General features: G+C 34.2%; 2 protein-coding genes across 3 annotated transcripts; both read left to right on the top strand.

Annotated features, from left to right (window-relative positions):
* The first annotated feature begins 2,617 nt into the window (after nucleotides 1-2,617).
* On the top strand, nucleotides 2,618-3,643 carry LOC121755005. The gene has a single exon (XM_042150290.1). The coding sequence runs from the start codon at nucleotides 2,657-2,659 to the stop codon at nucleotides 3,509-3,511; it is 855 nt and encodes a 284-aa protein (XP_042006224.1). The 5' UTR covers nucleotides 2,618-2,656; the 3' UTR covers nucleotides 3,512-3,643.
* An 814-nt stretch (nucleotides 3,644-4,457) lies between these two features.
* On the top strand, nucleotides 4,458-8,826 carry LOC121753933 (hydroxyproline O-galactosyltransferase HPGT1-like). 2 transcript variants are annotated; one of them, XM_042149226.1, is made up of 12 exons: nucleotides 4,458-4,684; nucleotides 4,754-4,817; nucleotides 5,375-5,424; nucleotides 5,520-5,710; nucleotides 5,977-6,040; nucleotides 6,121-6,193; nucleotides 6,668-6,791; nucleotides 7,326-7,413; nucleotides 7,514-7,564; nucleotides 7,767-7,838; nucleotides 7,927-8,039; nucleotides 8,158-8,527. In XM_042149226.1, exons 1-12 carry the CDS (start codon nucleotides 4,593-4,595, stop codon nucleotides 8,208-8,210), a joined length of 1,035 nt encoding a protein of 344 aa, XP_042005160.1. In that variant the 5' UTR covers nucleotides 4,458-4,592; the 3' UTR covers nucleotides 8,211-8,527. The 2 variants fall into 2 exon arrangements, with proteins under 2 accessions (XP_042005160.1, XP_042005161.1); XM_042149227.1 differs by lacking the exon at nucleotides 8,158-8,527 and adding an exon at nucleotides 8,576-8,826 and having other exon boundaries at nucleotides 4,460-4,684.
* Nucleotides 8,827-27,771: the final 18,945 nt, after the last annotated feature.

The raw sequence follows: 27,771 nt of genomic DNA, 5'->3' as shown, positions 1-27,771 counted from the left end.
TCGCATCAAATTATTTTATTAGTATTAAATAATTATTAAATTTCTAAGCTATAAAAATGACTGTGTATATATATACTTAATTTATTAGTGTTATCCTCCAACGAAATAGTAATATTTCGACACTCTTATTTTATCCTCTTTTCTTTTTTACTTTTTTTCTTTACTACTTTAATCTATTTATTCTCTTAACACTTAATCTTTAAACACTCAATTAAAATGGATAAAGAAAGTATATAAATTAAAATATTATCATAGTAGCTATATAAAATAATGTGAACAGTATTTAAATCAAATTCAAAAAATTCAACTAATTTTTTAAGTTCCAAAATTAAAATTAATCATTTATTGATAAATGCCTAAATAAAAATGAACTTTAATTTGGGAATATAAATGCATGGATTTTGGAATTTTAATTGCACTTTTATTAGTTTACTAGTATGGAGAGAGATTGGCGACATTTGAGTATATATTTGCTAAATTTAAGCCATCTACGTAACTCTCCTAAGCAAGTCATTCTTCATTACAATTGTATACGTATAAAATATATATTTATATAAAGAGTGAACTGCATCAAAAGGCCCTAACTTTTCGCTGTGTAACAACAGATGCCCCTAACTTTTAAAAATCCCACCAGAGGGATCTAACAAAATATGTAATCACAAATCGAGTTTTTCGGACCATAACAACCTCAGGGCTTGGAAGGGCAAAACCGCCATTTTGTATGGCCGTCACTGCTGCATGCACTGTTGATGGGACATGCGAAAGTAATTGATGTGACAGCAAAGCATGGTTCTTGTCCCCTATTATTTTCCCACGCTCGGACCTGCATTGTAATTTATTAAGCCGAAGTTTAGTTTCATTTCACCCGCAATTTTTTGTTTTCATTTCATATTTATTTGACTCAGTTTCAAGTATACCATTGATTATTCAATTCCCTTTTTAATGTTATATGGCATTGTTGTTGACAAATTGTTAGGATAAGATCATCTATTAATATGGTATAGTATAATAAAGTTGACTAATGAAATTCAAATAAATCATAGTAATAAAAATAAAATAAGCATTTGTCCTTATTTACATTTTTTTATTAAATGGTACGTTTTCCATTTTAATGTAGTACTAGTAGCTTTTAAAAACACAAATAACTTTTTGAATATATACTTACTATTTTAACATGGGAATTGCAGCATTAAAAATATAAATATTATGAATCCAAATCAATTTTTATAAAAATTAAAAGGGATACTGTGGCACAACATCCCATCGGACTTTCATCTTCATACGTGACTAAAATCCTATTCTTTTGCTGGGCACATTTGTTTGCTCCAATAAAAGTAGTTCACTTTTATATTTTATTTTATTTTATTTTTTTAATTATGTATTTCTATTTTTGATAATTTTCTTTCTATTACCAATTGACCATTTTCTAGAGTAATACTTCACTCACACTTTTTTTCATATCTGTCCCATATTATAAATTTCACATTAGAACTTACAGCACACGTCTTCCAAATTCTTTATTTTTTAGAAATTGGAATAAGTATTTATCTTGGTTATGTCCGTTGTTTAATTTGCAAAATAAATTGATAACAAGCCCATGTTATTTTCTCGATGACAAAGGACCGCACAGAGTTTATTTAACATAATCGAAATTCTGAGCCAATTAATTCTATATGGAGTACTACACCATTACCTAACTTCCTCCAATGTAAAAGCCACAGTACGTTTGCATTTATACCAAACAGCTACATCAATTAGGAGAATGGAATTATGAAGACTATACTGTTTGACAAGACAGCCCCTACACATGCAGACTATGTGCAGGCATAGGGAGCAAGTGTAGTACGTAAAAGGTCTAAACTGCCCTTCAACCTATTTGGGCATTTTCGTCCGAAAAATAGCAAAATATACACGTTTTGTGATTACATATTTTGTTAGATCCATCTGGTGAGATTTTTAAAAGTTAGGGGCCTCTGCTGTTACACAGCGAAAAATTATGGCATTTTGGTGCAGTTCACTCTTATATAAAAATTAAAAACAATTTAAAATTATTTTTTTATCCTCGTTATGGCATTTCCATTATGTCTCTAATCATTTTTCTAATAATAATTACTCATTTCGTCCCATAAAAGATGTCACACTTGTGAAACGGCACGTGTTTAGGAGGTTTTATTTTGTGTTAGATGGAAAGAGAAAATATAATATTTATATTATTGTGAGAGTGAATTTTTTCTAAATATAAAAATGTGACATTTTTAGTGGAATAAACTAAAAAAAGGAAAGTGAACATCTTTTATGGGAGTGAAGGAATATCATAGATATATGCAGAGTATCGACCCGCGACCTTGAGTTTAATAGGCAACGCCCAAATGTACATGTATCATAGATATATATATACCTGGATCTTCCATTGATGAACAGCACTTGACATTTTAGATTGATGAACTACCAAATCAACTTTTGCAATTTAAAAATTGATCTTCTTCCATTGATTCAGCACCAAAGTGGGCCAAAAGGCAACAACAGCATGCACTAACACCTCCTCCTTCTCTATCATTACACACCTCTACTTAGGGAACCATATAATGAACTTGGGTCCATTCATCAAAAGAATATATCTAAAGCCAACAAGCAACACATCAAATTCAACTCCATCATGGGGCACAACAAATTCAACTTCATCTTGTTGTTGCACTTCTTCACCTCTTTGGTCCACTGCTTAGCTGAATCACTAGACACCATTCTTCATGACCATGCTCTGAGAGTCATGAGTCAGCAGCGACAGCGCTCGGACAAGCTGTACGACGCTAGGCTCCCCAATTATCTAGCCGGGATGAAGGTTTCCGTGGTAGAGCTGAGGAGCAGAACTCTATGGAGAAAAGGAGCCAATTTCAGCAGCTTCCTCATCCCACCCAACACTCTTCCCAAGCCTTATGTGAAGAGAGTCCTCATAGTTTACCACAATCTTGGCAACTGCTCTTCTTCATACTACAGCTTATCCGGTTACACACTCTTGACCCCGGTTGTTGGCTTTCTGGTTTACGATGCATCCAGCAAAAACTTGTCGAACGTGGAGCTCAACACCAATGGGAACACGATATCTGTTTCGTTCAACAGTAACTCATCAGGCAACGAGGGTGCGAAATGTGCTGCATTTGGGCCTCTCGGGGACGTCTTCCTAAGCGATCCAAGCTCCCCCAATAGCTGTCACAGCAATAGTCAAGGCCATTTCTCTATAGTAACTCCAACCAATAAAAGACACAAGACGTCGGTGGTTTGGATACTCGGGTTTGTGGCAGGATTCATGGGGCTGATCTTAGGAACAGTGGGGGTGAGATGTTTAGTTTGTATGAGAAGTGAAGGAGTGGAAAGAGAAGCAGATGAAGGAGAGTTTTTGAAGACTTACTGGATTGGTAGCAGCAGCAAAATGCCAAGAGCTCAAGTGACAAGAACTCAGCCTGTTCTTGAGAGTCAAATTCACCCTAATCCAAAACTATCTTTATATGCTTAGACTATTTCTTATTGTACGACTTCTCATTAGAATAGCCTTCAAGGATCTCTCTCTTCTTGTAATCTATGAATATATCACCACTTTTGGGATTTGCAGATTACATATATTCTATACATGTACATAATGGTTAAAAGATTTGCTACAAAAACCCAAACTAGAGTTGAGTTCTTAAGGAACCAAACAATTCAATGCAATGGCATGCTTCTTTTATTAAATGCAAAGCTACAAAATATCTTTGTCAACAACAAAATCTGAGTTCCATTATTAGTTTTGGTGTTTCCCTGATAACTAAATTAATTTTGAGTTATATTAGCTCAAAATGAAATCATATTGAACTAACTGAATTAGTACGAATGTTAGTAGGACAAACTTGCTCAGATTGTCAGATTATTTGGATACGAACAATTCGGGTTATAAATTTTCAGAATATCAATTTTCTACCTTGACCATAAAATTTCGGATTTCAAGCTAACTAATAAGTGGACTTATCAGACCTATTTTTTAAAAAAAATTTCTAACTAATACATTTAAAATATAATTTTTATATTTGTAATAAATAAATACACATATGATTCCTCTATCCCATAAAAATATAGGCATATTATATGGTACGGGAATTAAGATAAAATTGTTAAAGTTTTAAGAAAGAGGACGAGAGGGTAGTTAAAGTAGTATTAGTGGATAGTGAGACAAATCATTATTATTAGTGTTTCAATGGTGGTATAAGTTGTTATAAGTTGTAAATAACATTTTTATGAAACGAATGAAAATATAAAGTGTACATATTTTTATGAAATGATGGGAGTATTACTCCTTTAATTAAGTCGTTTTTTTATTTTAAATTTTTTAATATAAATAAGTCATTCTATTTTTGGTAAAAAAAAAACCAGTGAGTTCCATCCTCGAGTGACACATCAACCCAGAATTTATTTTCTGAACATTTTGTTTATATTTTCTGGTCTGTGATAGTTCGCTTAATTACCCTACCACAAATCCACCAAACATACATAAAGCAAAAAAGATTTCCCACAAAAACAAGATTTGATTTTTTTTTCCAGAAAACGAAGGCGTATTTGGTGAAATGGGTAGCCGGGGATCGAATTTCGGGAACCGGATGTCGTTCTTGATGCTTTCCATGTTTGCTACCATGGCTTGGTTTTACGTCGCCGGCCGGTATTCCTATTCTTGAATTTTCTTTTTCTCCTCTATTTCTCATCAATTTTGATGGATGGATTTCTTCAGATTGTGGCAGGATACGGAAAGCAGAGTTTATTTAGTAAACGAGCTGGATAAGAGAACTGGACAGGTCAAATTTCACATTCTCTATATATCTCAAAATTTGCCTACTTTTTTATTCTGGTTTAGATGGTGAAAGAAAAAGGAAACGTGGGTGTGTCAAGATTATCCTTTTAGTGTAACCTAATATTTCACTTGTCAGCCTTTGATTTAGTGGTTGTGAATTTGTGATTAATGTATTGTGGGATTGATGCAGCTTCAATTGTAACGGGCATCTTGTTTGAAATAAGATATGAGCCCTTACAAGTCTAGCATCTTGCATCATTTTTCGCTTTATATTGAGCTACATAGTGGGTGATGATGATGATGATGGATAGTTATTGTCCATCTGTTATGTGAATGTATGCTGTCGAGGCGAAAAGTCGCTACTTGCTTGCTTCCACGATTGATGTTTGTTGATCTATTTCCGTAGTATATGTTTTTGCAATGTTGCACCAGAGAAACAATCCACGGCGGCAGTTCAACACATGACTGATTTGAGAACCTAAAATTTCTTCTTTATTCTGCAACGGTTTTCGTTAACTTCGTTTTTCTACGAGTGATGGCATCTTGTGTGTTCTATGTCAGGGGAAGTCGTCAGTCTCTGTAGATGACACGATGAAGATCATTACTTGCAGGTAGTTTTTGTATTTCATATCCACTGCCATTTAGGTGCTACATTTGTTTCCGATTGAGTTTATTAGGGCCCAACAGATGATATATTGTTTGTCAGGGAATATCAGAAGAGATTAGCTGATCTTAATGTGGATCTGGAGAAAGCTAGGCATGAAGGTTTCGTGCCTAAGCATGTCATAGAAAATAGTGTAACCACAAAGAAAAAACTTTTGGCTGTTGTAGGAATAATGACAATGTTTGGACGTAAGAACAACAGAGATGCCATTCGTAAGGCCTGGATGCCTACCGGTACGCCCTTCTTACATGTTGTTTTCTCTGTCAATACAAGTAGATGCGAACTATTTGAACATGTTTGTGCCTATAAAATATATTTCTCTTTATAGTACATACAGACACGATTGCTAAAATTTGTCATTACTAAGAATCACTTGCCACTGAATTTATAGCACTCACATTTACAATCTAACAACTCCAATTTTCAAGTGTAAATTTCCACTCTTTTAGTAAGATGGCTGCTTCTTGAATATTGTGTATCCTGAATTTAATCAATGTAGGCACTGCTCTCAAGAAACTGGAAGAGGAAAAAGGCATTGCCATCCGATTTGTGATAGGGAGAAGGTCTATGTGCCGCTGATACTAAACTGATAGAAGAGTAACTTAGAGCACTGGGTTTTGACTATTTTTACACATCAATGCAGTGTAAATCAAGGTGACAGTTCAGACAGGAAGATCGACAGCGAAAATAGGGAGGCTAATGACTTCATGATCCTCGTATGTCTGGTTTTTGAAATGGCTTTGTAATTAACACAAATAAGTCAGTCCCTTTGTCCATTGCATGATGGTCAAGACTCAAGATACTAACCATAACATGCTCATATATTTTAGGCTTTTAGCCTTCACCTAGCTTTCCCTTCTAGAATTCATGACTTTTTCCTTGCTTTCCTAGTCACTTTAATTTAACTATTGTTCTAGATCTCTTTAATTCAACTACAAGACTGCTTTTTGGGGTTGTTTTTTAAACCCTTGCATAACAAATAAGAAGATCGACTTTCTTTATTCTATCCATCTGACATGGGAACATACCTTCCATCATTTGAGAATATCACTATCATACACATGGACAATGGTGCCGCGTCTTGATATCCTACTCATGCTCTCTCTTACCCGTAAAACGTCAATTAGACAGTATCTCTTCACATTCTTAAAAGTATTATACATAATGGTTGAATTTTATAACCTTGTCAGGAAAATCATGTCGAGACAACTGAAGAGCGAGCAAAGAAAACAAAACTGTTCCTGATTCATGCTGTGGAGCTCTGGGATGCTGAGTTCTATGCTAAGATTAATGACGATGTGTATGTTAATATTGGTATGTGTTCCTTCATCTACTAAATGCTGAAGATCTTTGCTTGTTCTTCCTCTAATACACTACCTAAGGGCTAAGGTCCACTGCATAATCTATAACTCTGAACCCGTTATTGAGTCTGATTTCTAAATTTTTGTTTAGTTTCGGATTTACGGTTCAATCAATGTTCATTAGGAGTATTTCATTACTATGAAGTTTCTCTTGGTAACATCTGAGGTTTCTCTACCAGAGAATTCCCTGAAAATGTTCCAATAAAACCGCATTACTTTTTGTTCGTGTAGAGTTCTTAAAATTCCCTGAGTCTCAGACTAATCAGAGCAGATCCACTTTCGTTGACTAAAAAAATTCCTGATATTCTTGACTAGCTCTAGAATCTACATTAAGTTTATCATTTGTTGTATCCATCTTCTGACAGGATCAACCAAATAACACTTTAAAATCTCGTAAATAGCTCAAGATACAAGTGAAGAAGAGACCCTTCTAAGCTTGCTTCATGTTTTGTAAAAACTTTCAAGAACTAAGCTCTTTTTTCTACAGATGCTCTTGGATCTGTGCTTGCAAGTCATTTGGATAAGCCTCGCGTTTACATTGGATGTATGAAGTCTGGAGAAGTTTACTCTCAGCCGTGAGTTCATTGGACACCTGGGACAAGTCATTTCCTTGGGATTGAATGTTGGAAATATCTTTGATATATTTTTGCTTATAAGTTTTTCTTTCATATGCAGGAAACAAAAATGGTACGAACCCGACTGGTGGAAATTTGGGGATGGGAAATCGTAAGTTTAGATTCTCTTATCAACTTTCTTTACCCTGTCCTACTTCTTTCCGAATTTCTCTATTCTCTTTCACAGTCTACAATCTAGTCTCCCTAGAACATAAGCACCTCACTTTTGCTTTTCCCTCTTTTTGCTTATGGATTTCAACAGTTGATACTGCTGTGCCGTTTTGACTGCAATATTAACTATTCCCTATAAATAGATACTTTCGACATGCTTCAGGTGAAGTGTTTGCTATATCACAACCACTAGCTCAGTTTGTTTCAATCAACAGGTACTTGTTTTTGGGCATTCTCCTATGAAGCCATTTGCCATGACTTACTGAAATTACTACTATATACTATTATTATGTGGTTTTGCAGATTGATCCTCCGTGCCTATGCTCACGATGATGTGAGTGTTGGGTCGTGGTTTATTGGGCTTGATGTTAAACATGTTGATGAGGGGAAGTTTTGCTGCTCATCTTGGGCATCAGGTTGTCACTATTCCTTTCTAATATCAATTTGAAATAAGTTAATGTAACTTAATGACATGATTGGGAAATTTTGGTTTGGTAGATTAGATGTGACTTAATCTCACTATATGTTGTTCAGTTGCGTGGACTCCGCTCGTTACTGAGTCTCGTGGCAATGGTATGCAGGATTAGTCAAGCCTTGACTCCCCTTTGACAAAATTAATCTCGAACCAGTTCAATCTAGATACTTTCTAGCCAACTGAGTGCTCGAATAGCAAAACTGCCTCTTTATAGTTCCATTCCTCTGTCACAATGAGATAACACCCTTCCTCATTGGGCATGCTGTAGCACCCCAAAACTAGTAATTAGATAATAGTATGTACGTACGCTGTGACCTAGTTTCGACTTCACAATCTGTAAAAAATAATCTTTATCCAACAAAAAATGAAGTAATTTTGAAAATATTATTGAGAGTTGTGTCGGAAAATTATGGTGATGATATTATTTTTGTTTGTAAAGTGAAGAAAGAGTTAATTGTTTGATGGTGTTGTTTGCAGGAGCTATTTGTGCGTCTGCTTGAGCTTAACTTTGTGTTAGTGAGAAGAAGCTTCTGTTGTTAAAGTTTCCTATAGCAAAGCACTGTGTGTGTAGAGAAATGCAGATGTATTATGACTTCCACCGAATGTGGTTTTTCTTCCATTTGTTTGGGTTATAATATAATTTGAAATTTTCTACTAGTTTGGTTTTGTGAATATTTAGAATTATTAGTAATATACTCATATTATGGGGATTATAGTTATTTATATCATTAATTTGGTTAAATTCTGTCAATTTCATGATCTTTGAATAATATTAGAAAATAAAGAAACGTAAAATTAAAGTATTTGTTTTAATAAAATATGTCATTTTGAATGTCATTAAAAAATAACAAATAAAATATGTCATTTTGAATGTCATTAAAAAATAACATTTTGTGCATGAATGCGACAATTGACAAAAAAATTAAGACCGAAACTTGGTGACGAACAATAGGTAAAAGAATTGAAAACTCTAGTTCTGTAAATTAATATGATAAATAATGACTAAAGTCAAATTTTGGTCTCCTACATTTGCCCTAAAATTCTTATATTACTTTTGTGACCTTTTGGTCCCTGGGGGAGTGATCAATTGCTAACTCATTATTTAATTGCTAACTACAATTAATTTAAGATCATAGGATTTCAGAAATCTTATGGTCTACAATTTGCCATGTGTAGTTTCGTTTTCATTTTTTAATATTAAAAAGATAATAACAACTATCAAATTTAGGGTTTAGAAACACAATGTAACCTTGTATGAAATACATCAACACAAAGACATGACAATGTCAATACAATTTCATATTAACATTGTACAAGCATTGTATTGACATATTATGTGATGTGTATTGATATAAAGCTGTTAACGAAATTTATGAATATTTACAAAAATTTTATCAAATTCTGACATAAAAACATATGCATGTTAGATCTCGTTGGAATCCTTATAAAATTATCTTTAATTTGATATATGTTATGCGGAAAAATAATTTAAATCGAGATAGTTATATGCATTTAATGTTTTGAGATATTTTTCAAAAGTTAGTTATAAATAATTTGTTGTTAATTGATATAATACCCTAATTAATATTTTTTGTGCATGATATTGATACTCAAGGTTGAATGATCTTAGCCTTTAATTTAAAAATCTAATGGCTATTATTTAGTTATAGTTAGCAATTTAAAGATGAGTTAGCAATATAACACACCACTGGTCCCTAATATATTATTTTGGTATCTTTTGGTCCTAAACATATTATTTTGGTCCAAAATAACCATTTTATGTTAACATTAACAGTCAAATGTTTGATCAATTTACTAACTTAATTATAATCTTGGACTAAAATCCAAATTTGATGCTGTATATTTTCCATAACATTCTTTTTCGGGTCTCATACATTAAGTTTGTGACCTTGTTTGAGACCAAAAGGTACCAAAACAATATGTTATGGGCCAAAAAGTCACAAACTTAATGTATAAGATCAAAAAGAATTTTAGGACAAATATAATGGACCAAAATTGGACTTAGTCTAAAATTATAAGTAAAAGAATTAAAATATCAAGTTTCATAAAATATTTTAAATTTCAAATTATAGATGTTAAATAGATCTTATATAGCGTCGTAGTTATTAAAATTTGACACTAGTATGTATTACTTAATCGTACTTAAAAGGGTAAGTAGGGTAGTGATAAAATATATATTCCATATATTGTACAAACTTCAAACCATGATTTGGATTGTTAGAAAATGTAAACAAAATGACAAAATAATAGCAACAAAAAATGTCAACACAATTTCAACACAAAATTAACCGTTGATATTGTGTTGACATTTTTTAACATTTTCTAACGGTCCAAATCATAGTTTGGAGTTTGAACAATATATAGAGTTTGCATTTTATCACATACCATGGTAAGTATATATAAATAAAAAGTTCTATCAATTAAATATTTTTAATAAATAATATGAGTAATTTATGCATTAAAGAAATATATTCTATCCTAATTAAATCCTTCAATTATGACTCTTTATATATATATATATATATATATATATATATATATATATAGGAAAATGATCAATACAAAACTTGATCTCAATACAAAATCCAGACCAAATCCTGACCATGAGATTTGACAATTCAATGGTCAATAATTAAACAAAAACACGGAGGGTCATTGTAAAGCAGTTTTAGGTCATATTATAAACTTTGGGTTTGAGGTCATGTTAAGATCATTTCATGTCATCCTTACTATAATGACGTAAAAATAAGCTTACAATGACCTAAAAAAGACTTTTGTATGCTTGGTTCTGCATTTTTGTATTAAGAATGGTTTTGCATGGATCAAAACCATATATATATATATATATATATATATATATATATATATATATAATTGTATTCAAATCCTTTGCACCTATTAAATCCAATCTCCTTCTCAATTTCGTCCATCCATTTTCATAATCATATGGACGAAAATAAAGCCTCATCAATTTAATTTTAATCATTAAAAATTTCGAAAAGGGCAGTTTCGGGAGCTCAAATTTGTATCGGTTAATTTAATTCCTAAATTCTCTCCTTCTAGTTTGGTAAATATATAATCTGATTTATTTTCCTTAATTAAGTTTCTTCTCTCTTCCTATTTTACGGTAAATATATTGGGAAGACATTCTTCTGCAATTTTTGGAGACAATCATGAAGCTCTTTTTTGAGAAGTTAGTTTAGTATTCCTTCATTAATTTCGAGACAATCATGAAGTTCTAGTCCAATTAAATTGTATATGTATCTAAATGATGTGCTTGTGTAAGTATTTAATGTTTGGCGAGATTTAAATCCATATACCCTTTGGGTTTAGCAATCCATGGGGCTTGGTTATAGTACTCACTCACAAACGGAACCATCACAAAGGGCAAAGAGTTTGAATCATTTCCCTTGGGTTTAGCAACCCATGGGGCTAGGTTATAGCACCAACACATGAATTAAATTTCATTTTTAATGCGTTTAAGATTTGGTACAGTAAATAATGTACCAAAAGTGTCTAATAATGTGCACGGATCAGTGAATAATGTACATATTGAAGCAAATAATGTTGAAAGGAAATTGAATTCATGCCCTTTGGGTTTAGCAATCCATGGGGCTAGGTTGTAGTACCCACTCACAAACGGAACCATCACAAAGGGTAAAGAGTTTGAATCATTTCCTTTGGGTTTAGCAACCCATGGGGCTAGGTTATAGCACCAACAGATGAATTAAATTTCATTTTTTAATGCGTTTAAGATTTGGTACAGTAAATAATGTACCAAAAGTGTCTTATAATGTGCACGGATCAGTGAATAATGTACATATTGAAGAAAATAATGTTGAAAGGAAATTGAATTCATGCCCTTTGGGTTTAGCAATCCTTGGGTCTAGGTTGTAGTACCCACTCACAAACGGAACCATCACAAAGGGCAAAGAGTTTGAATCATTTCCCTTGGGTTTAGCAACCCATGGGGCTAGGTTATATCACCAACACATGAATTAAATTTCATTTTTAATGCGTTTAAGATTTGTTACAGTAAATAATGTACCAAAAGTGTCTAATAATGTGAACGGATCAGTGAATAATGTACATATTGAAGAAAATAATGTTGAAAGGAAATTGAATTCATGCCCTTTGGGTTTAGCAATCCATGGGGCTAGGTTGTAGTACCCACTCACAAACGGAACCACCACAAAGGGCAAAGAGTTTGAATCATTTCCCTTGGGTTTAGCAACCCATGGGGCTAGGTTATAGCACCAACACATGAATTAAATTTTTTTTAATGCGTTTAAGATTTGGTACAGTAAATAATGTACCAAAAGTGTCTAATAATGTGCACGGATCAGTGAATAATGTACATATTGAAGAAAATAATGTTGAAAGGAAATTGAATTCATGCCCTTTGGGTTTAGCAATTCATGGGGCTAGGTTGTAGTAGCCACTCACAAACGGAACCATCACAAAGGGCAAAGAGTTTGAATCATTTCCCTTGGGTTTAGCAACCCATGGGGCTAGGTTATAGCACCAACACATGAATTAAATTTCATTTTTAATGCGTTTAAGATTTGGTACAGTAAATAATGTACCAAAAGTGTCTAATAATGTGCACGGATCAGTGAATAATGTACATATTGAAGCAAATAATGTTGAAAGGAAATTGAATTCATGCCCTTTGGGTTTAGCAATCCATGGGGCTAGGTTGTAGTACCCACTCACAAACGGAACCATCACAAAGGGCAAAGAGTTTGAATCATTTCCTTTGGGTTTAGCAACCCATGGGGCTAGGTTATAGCACCAACACATGAATTAAATTTCATTTTTTAATGCGTTTAAGATTTGGTACAGTAAATAATGTACCAAAAGTGTCTAATAATGTGCACGGATCAGTGAATAATGTACATATTGAAGAAAATAATGTTGAAAGGAAATTGAATTCATGCCCTTTGGGTTTAGCAATCCTTGGGTCTAGGTTGTAGTACCCACTCACAAACGGAACCATCACAAAGGGCAAAGAGTTTGAATCATTTCCCTTGGGTTTAGCAACCCATGGGGCTAGGTTATAGCACCAACACATGAATTAAATTTCATTTTTAATGCGTTTAAGATTTGTTACAGTAAATAATGTACCAAAAGTGTCTTATAATGTGCACGGATCAGTGAATAATGTACATATTGAAGAAAATAATGTTGAAAGGAAATTGAATTCATGCCCTTTGGGTTTAGCAATCCTTGGGTCTAGGTTGTAGTACCCACTCACAAACGGAACCATCACAAAGGGCAAAGAGTTTGAATCATTTCCCTTGGGTTTAGCAACCCATGGGGCTAGGTTATAGCACCAACACATGAATTAAATTTCATTTTTAATGCGCTTAAGATTTGTTACAGTAAATAATGTACCAAAAGTGTCTAATAATGTGAACGAATCAGTGAATAATGTACATATTGAAGAAAATAATGTTGAAAGGAAATTGAATTCATGCCCTTTGGGTTTAGCAATCCATGGGGCTAGGTTGTAGTACCCACTCACAAACGGAACCATCACAAAGGGCAAAGAGTTTGAATCATTTCCCTTGGGTTTAGCAACCCATGGGGCTAGGTTATATCACCAACACATGAATTAAATTTCATTTTTAATGCGTTTAAGATTTGTTACAGTAAATAATGTACCAAAAGTGTCTAATAATGTGAACGGATCAGTGAATAATGTACATATTGAAGAAAATAATGTTGAAAGGAAATTGAATTCATGCCCTTTGGGTTTAGCAATCCATGGGGCTAGGTTGTAGTACCCACTCACAAACGGAACCATCACAAAGGGCAAAGAGTTTGAATCATTTCCCTTGGGTTTAGCAACCCATGGGGCTAGGTTATAGCACCAACACATGAATTAAATTTTTTTTAATGCGTTTAAGATTTGGTACAGTAAATAATGTACCAAAAGTGTCTAATAATGTGCACGGATCAGTGAATAATGTACATATTGAAGAAAATAATGTTGAAAGGAAATTGAATTCATGCCCTTTGGGTTTAGCAATTCATGGGGCTAGGTTGTAGTAGCCACTCACAAACGGAACCATCACAAAGGGCAAAGAGTTTGAATCATTTCCCTTGGGTTTAGCAACCCATGGGGCTAGGTTATAGCACCAACACATGAATTAAATTTCATTTTTTAATGCGTTTAAGATTTGGTACAGTAAATAATGTACCAAAAGTGTCTAATAATGTGCACGGATCAGTGAATAATGTACATATTGAAGAAAATAATGTTGAAAGGAAATTGAATTCACACCATCCCAAGTGCTTTACATCGTCATAAATCTAGAAAAAATACCCTACAAATCTATTTCAAATCAGTTGGACACATCTTGAAGTACAATGTTGTTGTCGTTCTTGTTTCAACTAGCTGCTGCAAAATCCTCTCTCACCGGGACCGCCACAGAGCCGTCGCTGCCACCGCAGCGCACAAGGAATGCAGTTGATCCATGGGCATGAGCATTTTCAAACAAGCCTACTTGGTTCATCTTCCTCCAACACCTCCTGGTTGGGTGAATTTAGACGTCATTGCTGCCAATTTCCTCCAACACCTCCTGGTTTAGCAAAAGTAAATTATATGTATCAGTGATGTAACAGAACAATAATGTACAAAAATATATGTATAATGCATGTGTAATAGCAACAACAGTAATGGTTAATATAACATGTGAGTAATGTACGATAAATAACACATAATGCACGGCAACATATCAATAATGTACCAAAAGATATTTAAATTTTCCCATGCAACTCAGTAATATACCAAGAAGTTCATATAATGAGTAGTAACTGACTATTAATGTACCAAACTTTATATATAATGCATGTATTACATCGAACACAATATTACGTACTTGTAACTTGTCAGTAATATATGAAAAGTGGTAATGTAATGTACAAAACGATATAAATAATGTAGCTTACAACAGAACAGAATGAATAATGCATCAAATTAAACTAATGTAATGTACAAAACGGTATAGATAATGAACAACGTGTAAACAAAAGAAAAGAACAAATATGAATCAGACCACTACCTATTACAATTTAATAACCAATGCCTAAACACCATTGTACAATAATGCACAATTTCAGTGGAAACCAAACGTTTTTTATTGAAACAAACTCATGATGTACAAAACAGAGTGCAATAATGAACAACGAACAACCAAATAATGCAGAGCTCTAGCTGAACCAATGGTATCAGATTTGAACAAATTCAAGAAGAATGCAAAAGATTTATCACCTGTAGTCTGTGTTGGTTGGGTTTTGAAGGGTCTGCCTCCTTTCGTCATTGATGCACTGTCAGACACACCATGGAAATCAGTTAAATTTCTTCATCCAAATCATAAAAAACACAGATATAACTCAATAATCAACCCAAATCGTCAATAATGGACAAAATCAACAACACATTGAACACAAAATCGGACATTTTCAGCAACATCTACGACATCAGTATGGTTTCACCCGGAATAATCGAACATATACCAAATGTAACACAAAAGTCAACTACACACTTCAACAATGACCAGAACCCTAATCCGAATGATTACCATTTCATTGTTTACAGAAAAATCTACCAAAAAAAATTGTGCATTATTGCATCTAGGAACTTAATCAACACTAAAAACTGTGAATCGATTACTATGTGGTCTCGTAAATGACGACAATCAACGTTTAAGAGTGATTATTACCCAAAAATGGAACTTTGGAAACCCACATTGTTGCGAATAGAAACTCAATCGGCGTGCGCACAATTGAAAATCGGAACTTTAAGCCTGTGAATCGTCGACCGACGGTGAATTCCGCGGCGCGAATCGACTGTGGATTTGGTTTCTCTTCAATTGGAGAGGCGACTAGGATTTCAGCGGTTTTGAAATGGTGGAGAATAGTTTTGATCGTGGGCTGATGGGATAGAGTGAGAGAGTGAATGAGAAGATGGAAGGTTTATGAGAGAGATAGTGAGTAGATGGAAGGTTGTATCAAAATCCCGCTGGAAATTCGCTCCTTCCGTTTTGGGCGGTTTCCAATTTAGTTATTTTACTAGTTTACCCTTATAATGCACAAATTCCATCATATAATGCAACACGGGATTAAAAAATGGGGTTTCATCCGGTCCCTCCATCCACCAAATCCAACGACCCAAATTAAGAAGGAACTTAAATCTAAGAGAGGAAAAGGAGATTAACACTACCCTATATATATATATGTAGATATATGGAGTAGTGATATAGGGCAAGTGCCCATTAAGCACAAAACTAGAGAACAAATCACAGCCACAAGATCAAGAAAATCAAGGGCTAGTATTAATACATGTGATTTTTGAATTTAAAGGAGAAATTAGTTCCATCTATCATAAATTTACTTCACAATAACAAGACGGGGGTATAATTGTCATTGCACAGAAAAAATAGGTTCAGTAAATTTTTATCTCTCGATCTCTTCTGCAAATTCCCTTATCTTCCCGCTTCATACTACTCTTGGGGTTGAGATCGCGCGTCCGACTCAAATCGTAATGTTGCGGGCTGAGATTGAGATCCTGTGCGATCTCGGAGATGTGAAGAGGGTCGATGGAGTTGGCTATGTCGATATTGGCCGGAACCGGCGAGACCATTTCTGAGTTTCCTTGTTGTCTTTCCCATTCTGTCTCTCAGTTTCCGTGGTGGTGAGAAAGTGGAGGAGCGTGATTGTGAGAGGGGGAAGTATTTGAAAATAGGCACACGTCGGCGTCATGGTCGTCAATATGCAAACGACGCCGTTTATCTGTCAACATAAACTGTTTCACTGTTTGGATTAAGCATTAATTAATCAGTAGGCTTACTTAATTATCATTAATGGCAGGAGAGACAGGTGTCTTATGGGTTCAAACTTTATTTCTGATGATCTACTTTTATAAATATTGTTGCCATCATGTCCCTTTATTTAAAGGCAAATTGATAGTTCAACTTTCGCTGATTGTAATTAATGTTTTATCAAGGGGTGTTTAGCTAAAAGCTTATTGAACATTTCAATCTTGGGGAAATGATCTTACTCATATAGTGATGTGTTTTGTTAACAACAGTGAAGTAAAATCATGCTAATAGTGATGTGTTTGTTAACAACAACGAAGTAAAATCATGCTAATAGTGATGTGTTTTGTTAACAACAGTGAAGTAAAATCATGCTAATAGTGATATGTTTTGTTAACAACGGTGAAGTAAGATCATGCTAAAAGTGATGTGTTTTGTAAACAACAGTGAAGTAAAAATCATGCTAAGAGTGAAGTGTTTTTGTAAACAACACTGAAGTAAGATCATGCTAAGAGTGATGCGTTTCGTAAACAACAGTGAAGTAAAAATCATGCTAAAAGTGAAGTGTTTTGTAAACAACAGTGAAGTAAGATAAACAACAGTGAAGTAAAAATCATGCTAAGAGTGAAGTGTTTTGTAAACAACAGTGAAGTAAGATCATGCTAAGAGTGATGTGTTTTGTAAACAACAGTAAAGTAAGATCATGCTAATAGTGATATGTTTTGTAAACAACACTGAAGTAAAAATCATGCTAAGAGTGAAGTGTTTTGTAAACAACAGTGAAGTAAAATCATGCTAAGAGTGATGTGTTTTGTAAACAACAGCGAAGTAAAATAATGCTAAGAGTGATGTGTTTTGAAAATAACAGTGAAGTAAAATAGTGGTAAGAGTGATGTGTTTTGTACACAACAATGAAGTAAAATAATGCTAAGAGTGATGTGTTTTGTAAACAACAGTGAAGTAAGATCACGCTAAGAGTGATGTGTTTTGTAAACAACAGTGAAGTAAAATCACGCTAAGAGTGATGTGCTTTGTAAACAATAGTGAAGTAAAATATTGCTAAGAGTGATGTGTTTTGTAAACAACAGTGAAGTAAAAATCATGTTAAGAGTAAAGTGTTTTGTAAACAATAGTGAAGTAAAATAATGTTAAGAGTGATGTATTTTGTAAACAACAGTGAAGTAAAATTGACCATATTTAATTCATTGTGGTTTCTAAAAAGTAAAAACAATTATAAGTACTTGCTCCCCAAGCTCCATCCTTTCTTTTTCTTAGTATAATATTGCCACCAATGTCAACTCTATCCATACTAATTATGTATGCACCAAACGAAATTATTTTTTGAAAATCTCTTCAAACTAAACAATTTACATTTTATAAAATGAATAATTGATCAAGCTTGGGTACCAATGGCCACCTACCAATAAACATACATGATACATCCCCTTTCATCACCACATTCTCATACCACAAACCTTACTTCCAATAATGCCATCCAAAAAACACAAGCCAAAGAAATCATCCATCACTAACACACCACAGCCGTTGCCGTATCGCTCTCAACAACAGTGTTCTTGGACGAAGTTTCTCTCAACTAACATCACCGCCACACACAATCCGCGGCGCACCAACTGCAGCTCCGCTCCCGCCGTCACCAAATCACGGCTACCACCACCAACATCAACATGATGCGACGCCCATCACAACCAACCGCTCCAACTCCACCAAGTCGCCAGCGCCTGCATCAGCGCCGGCCACTGATCCCCTGCCTCAAGCTGAAATCGATCACATGAACACGATTCGAGCTGGCAAAAGCCTCCAGAATTGCCTGGTTCGCCGTGAAATATGAAATTTGTAAGAAATCGCGCTTTGAATTTGGGAGAAATCAGCGTTGACGTTGATATATTGCGCTGAATTCACGTTGATATATTGAATTCCGAAAATTCCCTTGGGCTATTATTTTTTATAAAAATCTGCAAGATTATTTAAGCCATAAGATTAATTTGGAGTAATAAGATGTGTGGCTGAGATTTGTTCTCTAGTTATACACTTAAAATTAGTTAGACCTTGATCACTCCTCTCTATATATATATATATATATATATATATATATATATATATATAGGGTCATGATCTATGGCAAGTGCCCCTTAAACCTATAACTAGAGAACAAATCATAGCCACAAGATCAAAAAAATCAAGGGCTAATATTAATTTTTGAATTTAAGGAGATATTAACTCCCTCAATCACAAATTTACTCTATAATAACAAGGCGGGGGTATTATGGTCGTTGCACATCCAAAATTAGGTTACGTCATTGGCAAATTCAATTCATTTGAAAAAGAAAATGCGTTCTTCTCCTCTTCTCCTCTTCCTTCTTCTGCAAAATTAAACCACGATGTGTTTAACAAAACAAAAAAAGCTAAGTGTGGTGAAGAATCCATTTTAATGGCAGATCCATCTTCTCAGTGCTTTTCAACGTAAAGCAAACACACCTTTTTTTTCATTTCAAGGATTATCATCGAACAGAAGAGGCGCAATCGATCCGCGTCCTTCACCATATGGCGGAGGACGACGATGATGAGGTGTTCGGAGATTTCTCTTTCGCTCCCTTCCAACCGAATTCTCTATTCACCGCACCAAATTGTTGCCCGCTCCCGCCGCAGAAGACGAGGACGACGAGTGGGGCGATGTCGTGGAACCGCCGTCGCAATCGAAGCCATCGGGAACTGCGACGAGTGGGGCGATTTCCTGCCTGGCGTCGGTGATCTCGAGGATGGATTGCAGCTGCCAGAGCTTCATTTGGATCACCTCGATTCGACCGCGGAGCTCGGGGATGTGGCGTGCTTTGTATATTAGGAGCTCGCTGAGGCTGCGTATTACACAGAATACGACGTATTCCGCTATTGTTGGTTGGGGATTGATTCAATTCAACTGCGGATTGCGGATTTGATTTTTGAGAAATGGTTGTGTACTGCAAGTTGACTTTGAGTTGATGCCCAACCGTGTTGAATTTTGGACTATATTATTGTACTATTGCAAGTTCATATATTCAAGTTTCTGGAATTTGGATTGGTGATTACTAGTTGAGATTGCATTTTCAAAACTTTTATACTCTTAGATACCATGCTGATAGTGATGTGTTTTGTAAACAAGAGTGAAGTAAAATCATGCTAAGAGTAATGTGTTTTGTAAAAAAGAGTGAAATAAAATCACAATAAGAGTGATGTGTTTTTTAACCAAGAGTGAAGTAAAATAACAATAAGAGTGATGTGTTTTTTAAACAAGAGTGAAGTAAAATCAGAATAAAAGAGTGATGTGTTTTATTAACAAGAGTGAAGTAAAATCGGAATAAGAGTGATGTGTTTTGTTAACAAGAGTGAAGTAAAATCAGAATAAGAGTGAAGTAAAATCACAATAAGAGTGATGTGTTTTGTTAACAAGAGTGAAGTAAAATCACAATAAGAGTGATGTGTTTTGTTAACAAGAGTGAAGTAAAATCACAATAAGAGTGATGTGTTTTGTAAATAACAGTGAAGTAAAATCATGCTAAGAGTGACGTGTTTTGTAAACAAGAGTGATGTAAAATCATGCTAAGAGTGACGTGTTTTGTAAACAAGAGTGAAGTAAAATCATGCTAAGAGTGACGTGTTTTGTAAACAAGAGTGAAGTAAAATCATTTTGAGAGTGATGCGTTTTGTAAACAAGAGTGAAGTAAAATCATGCTAAGAGTGATGTGTAAAATCATTTTGAGAGTGATGCGTTTTGTAAACAAGAGTGAAGTAAAATCATGCTAAGAGTGATGTGTTTTGTAAACAAGAGTGAAGCAAAATCATGCTAAGAGTGATGTGTTTTATAAGGTTTAGGGTTTAGGGAGTGATGTTTTCTACGTTTATGTTTAAGATTGATGAAAAAAGCTAATCATTTGTTTGAATAATAACGTTAGCAGAAATTAATTTCTCTAATAACGAGTAATTTAAATTGAAATTAAATTTTAAAATAAGTAATTATTTATAATTTATTCCATTTTAGTAAGCACTATAGGTGAAATCTGTAGGAATAATATTTTAACACATTTATTTGAATTTAAAATTAAGTGATCCATGGTGTGTGTTCAAGTACGCGTTTGACCATTTTGTTCGACGACAACCTCATCATTCCATGGCTTCAACCTCCAGTATCGCCACCATTCCCCGATTCCGCTCCTCATCTTCCCACTCTTATCTCCACCCGCCGCGCTTCCTCAAATTCTCCTCTCATTTACAAGAGAATGATCCCCGCCGTCACAGGATTTTCTGCGGAAACAATTCTGATCCCTCCGCCGCAAAAATGGGGGTTTCCCAGCGACTCCACCTCCGCGCCGCCGCTGCCGCCGCCGTGTTCCTCACCTCTCTCGCCGCACTTGGTCGCAGATTTGGAAGGAGAATCGAAGCAGATTTGATAGAAGAGAATGGAAGGAAAACCACGTAATTTGAGTGCATAATTAAATTTCATAATGTAATTTACAAAAATACCCTTAGTCTATTTTATATAATTAATATATATAATATTTGTTCCATTAAGATGTGTGGCTGAGATTTGTTCTCTAGTTATACACTTAAGATTAGTTATATATTGATCATTATCCTATATATATATATATATATATATGGAAATGATCCAAACAAGTATCACTTTAAATCCAGAAATGAAGGCCGAATTTAGACCATAGGATTAGGTGTTTTAATCTTGAGATGAGAAGATCTAATGGCTTAAACATTTATGCAAGTTTTTTTTTATTCACTTATAATCCTAAAAGGTTAATAGTGTCATTCTAGTTCATTAGATTGTTATTCCAATTCCTATAATGATGCACGTCTCTCTTTCCATTAACAATTCCTTCCGTGATTGGGGAGTTAATTTTCATCTTCTTCATCTCCTGCAGATTTTACATCTTCTTCAACAGATCTGCCATTATTATTGTTTCATATGCGATCATTTTCTTGTCCGATTCGTATGTGTTGTTAATATTATTCTACACTCCGTCGCCGTTTATTTCATCGGTAATTTAGGTTCATATCAGTTTTTTATATCCTAATTAATTTCTTTAGTTGGTTTTCATTATTTAATATGTAAATTCATTTTCGTAATTTTTTCTGATTCTGTTTAACAATATCAATTTTCATTTTAGTTGTTTTTTTGTAGCATAGATTTATTGTACCGTTTCTCCATAAATGGAAACCGTAGTAGATCATTCTTCGCTGGGAGACAATCAATCATTCTCCGATAACGTTGTAGAAAACACAGGTTCTGTTGTGAAATTTTTGTGTTACAGTTTTCGACATATCTCAATGGCTTGGTTGTATATTTTATCGCAACAATGTTCTATGTCGCTTGACGTTATGTTTGCATTTCATTTTTTTGGGAAATGTCAATTTTAATTCATTTGTTATGATACGATTACTTGTTTAGCATGACTCATTATCGTTGTTATTTTTTGAATTTTTGTAATTTAGCTTGTATGACACATTTTTGGCAGTTGTATGATATGTTCTATTATATGCTGTGATTTTGCCTATGTATGATCTATGTGGTTAATTCGTAAAGCAAGCATCAGATTTTTTACGATGGCGTAGTAATGTCTACAGCACAAAAGAAGAAACTAATATAGGACTTTTATGGGGCAGAGGCACCCAAGAAGTAGATGTTCACCCACCAGAAGTCGTCCGTACGAAGGGATCTGGTAGTAGAGTCCTCTCTAGAGTGGAGAAGGTTTTGAAGCTTAAGAGCAAGCCTTTGCTTCAATGCAAGAAATGTCAGTAGTGGGATCACCGCGATTCAATGAATTGCGACAAATTCAAAGAGAAAGAAAAGAGGCGGTCTAGAAGAAATTCTGAAGTTTGATGCCATGTAGTCTCTTTTTTGAAGTAACGTCTGTTTAAGTTTTTTATTGGACTCCATTTTATTTGCATTGTCAAGTTGTTTGAAATTACTCAGTTCGTTCAGATTTGTATGAGGCATCCTGGTACTCGGTAATTTTATGTAATGACTCGAATATTGGATTATTATGACCCAATTTACTCATAAGTTGACATGACCCAAATATTCGTTTAGTATGACCTAAAGAATGGCTGATGTTTGGGTTATTGTTTGTGTATTCTTTGGCCGTATTAATATTGGGTTTTTTTTAATATGTCAAAAATATGAGAATAATCTTGTATTTTACTTCAGTTTGTTTGATACGAACATTTCGATCAGATTTGTATGACGCATTCTGGTACTCCTTAGTGTTATATAATGACCCAAATGTTGGTTTATTATGACACAAATTAACCATACGATGCTATGACCCAAATATTCATTTATTATGACCCAATGTATGAATTCTCATATACTATTATTTTTTTTGCCTGATTACGTTTATTATGACTCTTACATGCATATATTATGACATGAACGGCTAATTTACATAATCAATTTTTTCTCACAAGTTGCTTGGTTATTGTACAAAAATTCCCACAACAAATTAATGATTTTATTTTTATCTTTTTTGCTCAAAATGACTCTAACATGTACCAAGCATGACATAGAGTCATCTTATACTGTGTTTTTACTTTTCAGAAGAGATCAAACAACCATCGTATTTTACCTTTGTCATAGAGTCAGAAAAATAATTCATATTAAAGTCTAATTTGAAGAAACAATAAAATCCAATGTCATTTGAAAACCCATATGTTAAATACGCACATAATTATATCAATGAAACATACTTTAAATCCAAATTTTTTGACATGGCCACTACAGAAGCCCTGTAGCTTGCTATCATCTTTTCAACGTCGATCATCATTTTCTTGTTGTCTGTTGCATAATGTTTGGATGTCGATGTTTTATTAGAAAGGGAGCTGTGATTATTTTCGGCCAACTTCAACACAATACTTTTTAGCTCTTAAATACTGAAGCACACCCTTATATCTAGTCGATAATCCACAATTCCAATGGCCTTCTCTCACCCATGTTGACTTCCATCTGAGAAAATAAACATTGCTGTCACTTATGACATAAAAGTGATACAAGGATGACCTAATTCATATACTTCACTTATGACATAGAAGTGATTCAAACATGACCTAATTCATATATTGCTACTACATAACCCATAAAACTATTCCAATGCTAATCAGTGACCATACATTTATTTTAGGTGATTCCAAATTGAATGCAACTTATAGAAACAATAACAGTTTGTAAACATGACACAAAACTGTTACATATATGACCTAATACGTTTCTTGTATATGAAATGAAATTCTGAGAGAGATTCTTAGTTTTTTCTGTAAATATATTACCTTTTAAAACATTGGATCCATCAATTGTGGGAGCCTTGTAGATTCCTTTCCAATTTCTGGTGTTGCCATTTCATTTCCGATTGTGCTGTAAATTAAATGCCAACAGTTATTAATAAAAATTATTTTTCCATGAAATTTAACTAAACCCACATTTAAGTTCATGTTACCCATTTCCAACAAAAAATATTAAAGTTCAGTTCACATTTCTCCATTACTGAAAAAGACATCTCGGTAAGTACCTTTTTCAGGACCATTCATATTTTCTTAGGCTTTCACCTTTGCCATCAATGATTCCCTCTCAATTGTTCTTCAAAGTTCGCCAACCAGATTGAGCGGCTATTCGAAACACAACCAAGGTTAGAAAATTAGGGCAAAATTTAAAAATCCAAACAATCGACACAAAAATGACCCAAATCTAGGCAGCCAAATACCATTTTTCGGAGGTTGGTTTTGTGCTTCTTTCTTGTTCACCTTCATCCTTTCATAAACTTGTGGACAACGAATAAAAATGCCAGAAATCGTGAATCAATTTTGACCCAAAAACTAAAAATAGAAGTTATTAGAAAGTTTTATTAACCTTTACCGTCCACGATCCCTGCTCCAGCAGAGTGAGTGGTCGTTGTTGCTAAAGAAGCGTCGCTGTTGAGAGATATCGCCGATTTCGTTGAAGCGTGTGAAATAAATTACTAGGGTTTTTTGGTTTAGGAGTGAATGGTTTTGTGTTATTTTCTTTGAAGAAATGATAAACCTTTTCTCTCTCTCACCTAATAACTAGCGTATGAAATGAAAATGTATTTTGCTGTCAATATTAATAAATGCCATAAAATCCGTCCACTAAAACGGTAGGTGACGGTTCCTAATTTTTTTTATTCTTAATTTACCCCTCACATGACACAAATCCGTCTTATTATGACCCAACAAAAACAAGGATTCATTCCAGATCATGGCCATTAATCTCCAAATCTGACGGTCCATATATGGTATGTATTTCTATACTTAAGGACTTCTTTTGGTAGATGAAAACCCTATATATATATATATATATATATATATATATATATATATATATATAGGGGAGCGTTATTCTCCTTTTCACATCTTAGATCCTTTTTCCTTCTTAATATTACGCGTTAGATCTAAGGCATCAACGGATCAGATTGATTCTATAAAACTGGTTCCGTGTTGCATTATAGAAGGTGATTGTATGCATTACAGGGTTATTATTGACATTTGACGGAAAAGTAACTGCCACATTTTGGTATCTGCGAATAATGCACCACATGGTCACGAGTAATGCATATAATTGACTATATAATGCACAATATGTGAATTGCAATGCATACGAATAAGATGTACCATGTTATGATGTTTGGACACACGTTTCTTGTTTCCCCTAAGGGTTTAATAAGCTTAGGGGCTAGGGTATAGTACGTAGACACGTATGTAATCTTCACATGGTAACGAGTAATGGATATAATTGACTATATAATGCACAATTTGTGAACTGCAATGCATACGAACAAGATGTGCTGTGTTATGATGTTTGACACACGTTTCTTGTTTCCCTAAGGGTTTAATAAGCTTAGGGGCTAGGGTATAGTACGTACGCATTAATAACAAATTATAAAAGGATACGAATAATTCACCAAATTGTCACGAGTAATGCATGTTATTAACTATATAATACACAATATGTGAACTGCAATGCATACGAATAAGATGTACCATGTTATGATGTTTGACACACGTTTCTTGTTTCTCCTAAGGGTTTAATAAGCTTAGGGGCTAGGGTATAGTACGTAGACATTACTAACAAATTGTTGTTATTGGAATATACGTATGTGCATTATTTGGTTTAGGTAGTGCATTATGTAGCTGTTAATTGTCATTATCTCAGTATATTATGCATTATTAGAGGTATTGTGTATATGGGTTAATCAACGGATTGAAGATTACATACGTGCATTTAGTAATGTCTACGTACTATACCCTAGCCCCTAAGCTTATTAAACCCTTAGGGGAAACAAGAAACGTGTGTCAAACATCATAACATGGTACATCTTATTCGTATGCATTGCAGTTCACATATTGTGCATTATATAGTTAATAACATCCATTACTCGTGACAATTTGGTGAATTATTCGTATCGTTTTATAATTTTTTATTAATGAGTACGTACTATACCCTAGCCCCTAAGCTTATTAAAGCCTTAGGGGAAACAAGAAACGTGTGTCAAACATCATAACACAGCACATCTTGTTCGTATGCATTGCAGTTCACAAATTGTGCATTATATAGTCAATTATATCCATTACTCGTTACCATGTGAAGATTACATACATGTCTACGTACTATACCCTAGCCCCTAAGCTTATTAAACCCTTAGGGGAAACAAGAAACGTGTGTCAAACATCATAACACAGCACATCTTGTTCGTATGCATTGCAGTTCACATATTGTGCATTATATAGGCAATTATATGCATTACTCGTGACCATGTGGTGCATTATTCGTAGCGGTTTCCAGCCATTATTAGATTACTATTGTACCCTCATAATGCACAAAATAGGACAAATAATGCAACACGGGATTAATTACACAATGTTGATCTTGACCGTCCATTTCTCTAATCTAATGGCTGATATTAAGAAGGAAAAAGGATGAAATATAGGAAAAGGAAATGAATACATCCCTATATATATATATATATATAGAGTCCCATTATTCACAAATCCACTCTTAAAGACCGAACCACCGAACCATACCAAATTAGGGTTTTTAGATCTAGTTTTTTATGGATGAGAGGCACAAATTTATCAATTATTTTCGTATTTTCGCCTTCATCACGAGCCTATTTTAATTCATCCGGAGGTAAATAAGCCATACTAACATGTTACGAAGATTTAACTTCATTCCAGTAGGATTATTACTTCATTCCAGTAAGTAAATGCGGTTTCGCTGTCGCGTGCCGTTCTTTCTCTCTACAATATCTATCACCACCGCCACAACGCTGATATGGTGTAATAAACACATGGAATGATGTAATAAATTATTGGAATGAAGTATGTGTAGAAGCATTTGAAGTCCTACTGGAATGAAGTAAAAACCTTATCCAATGATGTAATGACTTTTCTGGATGAAGTAATAAACGCACTTGAATAAATTACATTTTTTAATGTAAATAAAGTAAAAACTCATGTCAATGAATTCAAATGAAACATATGTTGAATCATTTCAAAACCTACTGGAAGCAAGTAAAAACATGTTGTAGTTTCAAGGTATTACGTACGGAATGAAGTAATAAACCTATACAATGAAGTAAAATGAGCTTGTAATGAATACCGAAAAATTTACACAGCAGCATATCTCATCAAAAAACTAGATCTAATGGCCCAGATTTGGTCTCTAGTTCGGTCTTTCAAATTGGTTCGACATTGATCACAACTCTATATATATAGAGTTGTGATCATATGATAACCCCCAAATCACGTAATAACTCT

Source organism: Salvia splendens, chromosome 11, assembly GCF_004379255.2.
Source record: "Salvia splendens isolate huo1 chromosome 11, SspV2, whole genome shotgun sequence".
Taxonomy (NCBI): Eukaryota; Viridiplantae; Streptophyta; class Magnoliopsida; order Lamiales; family Lamiaceae; genus Salvia; species Salvia splendens.
This window is presented reverse-complemented; position numbering and strand designations above follow the sequence as displayed.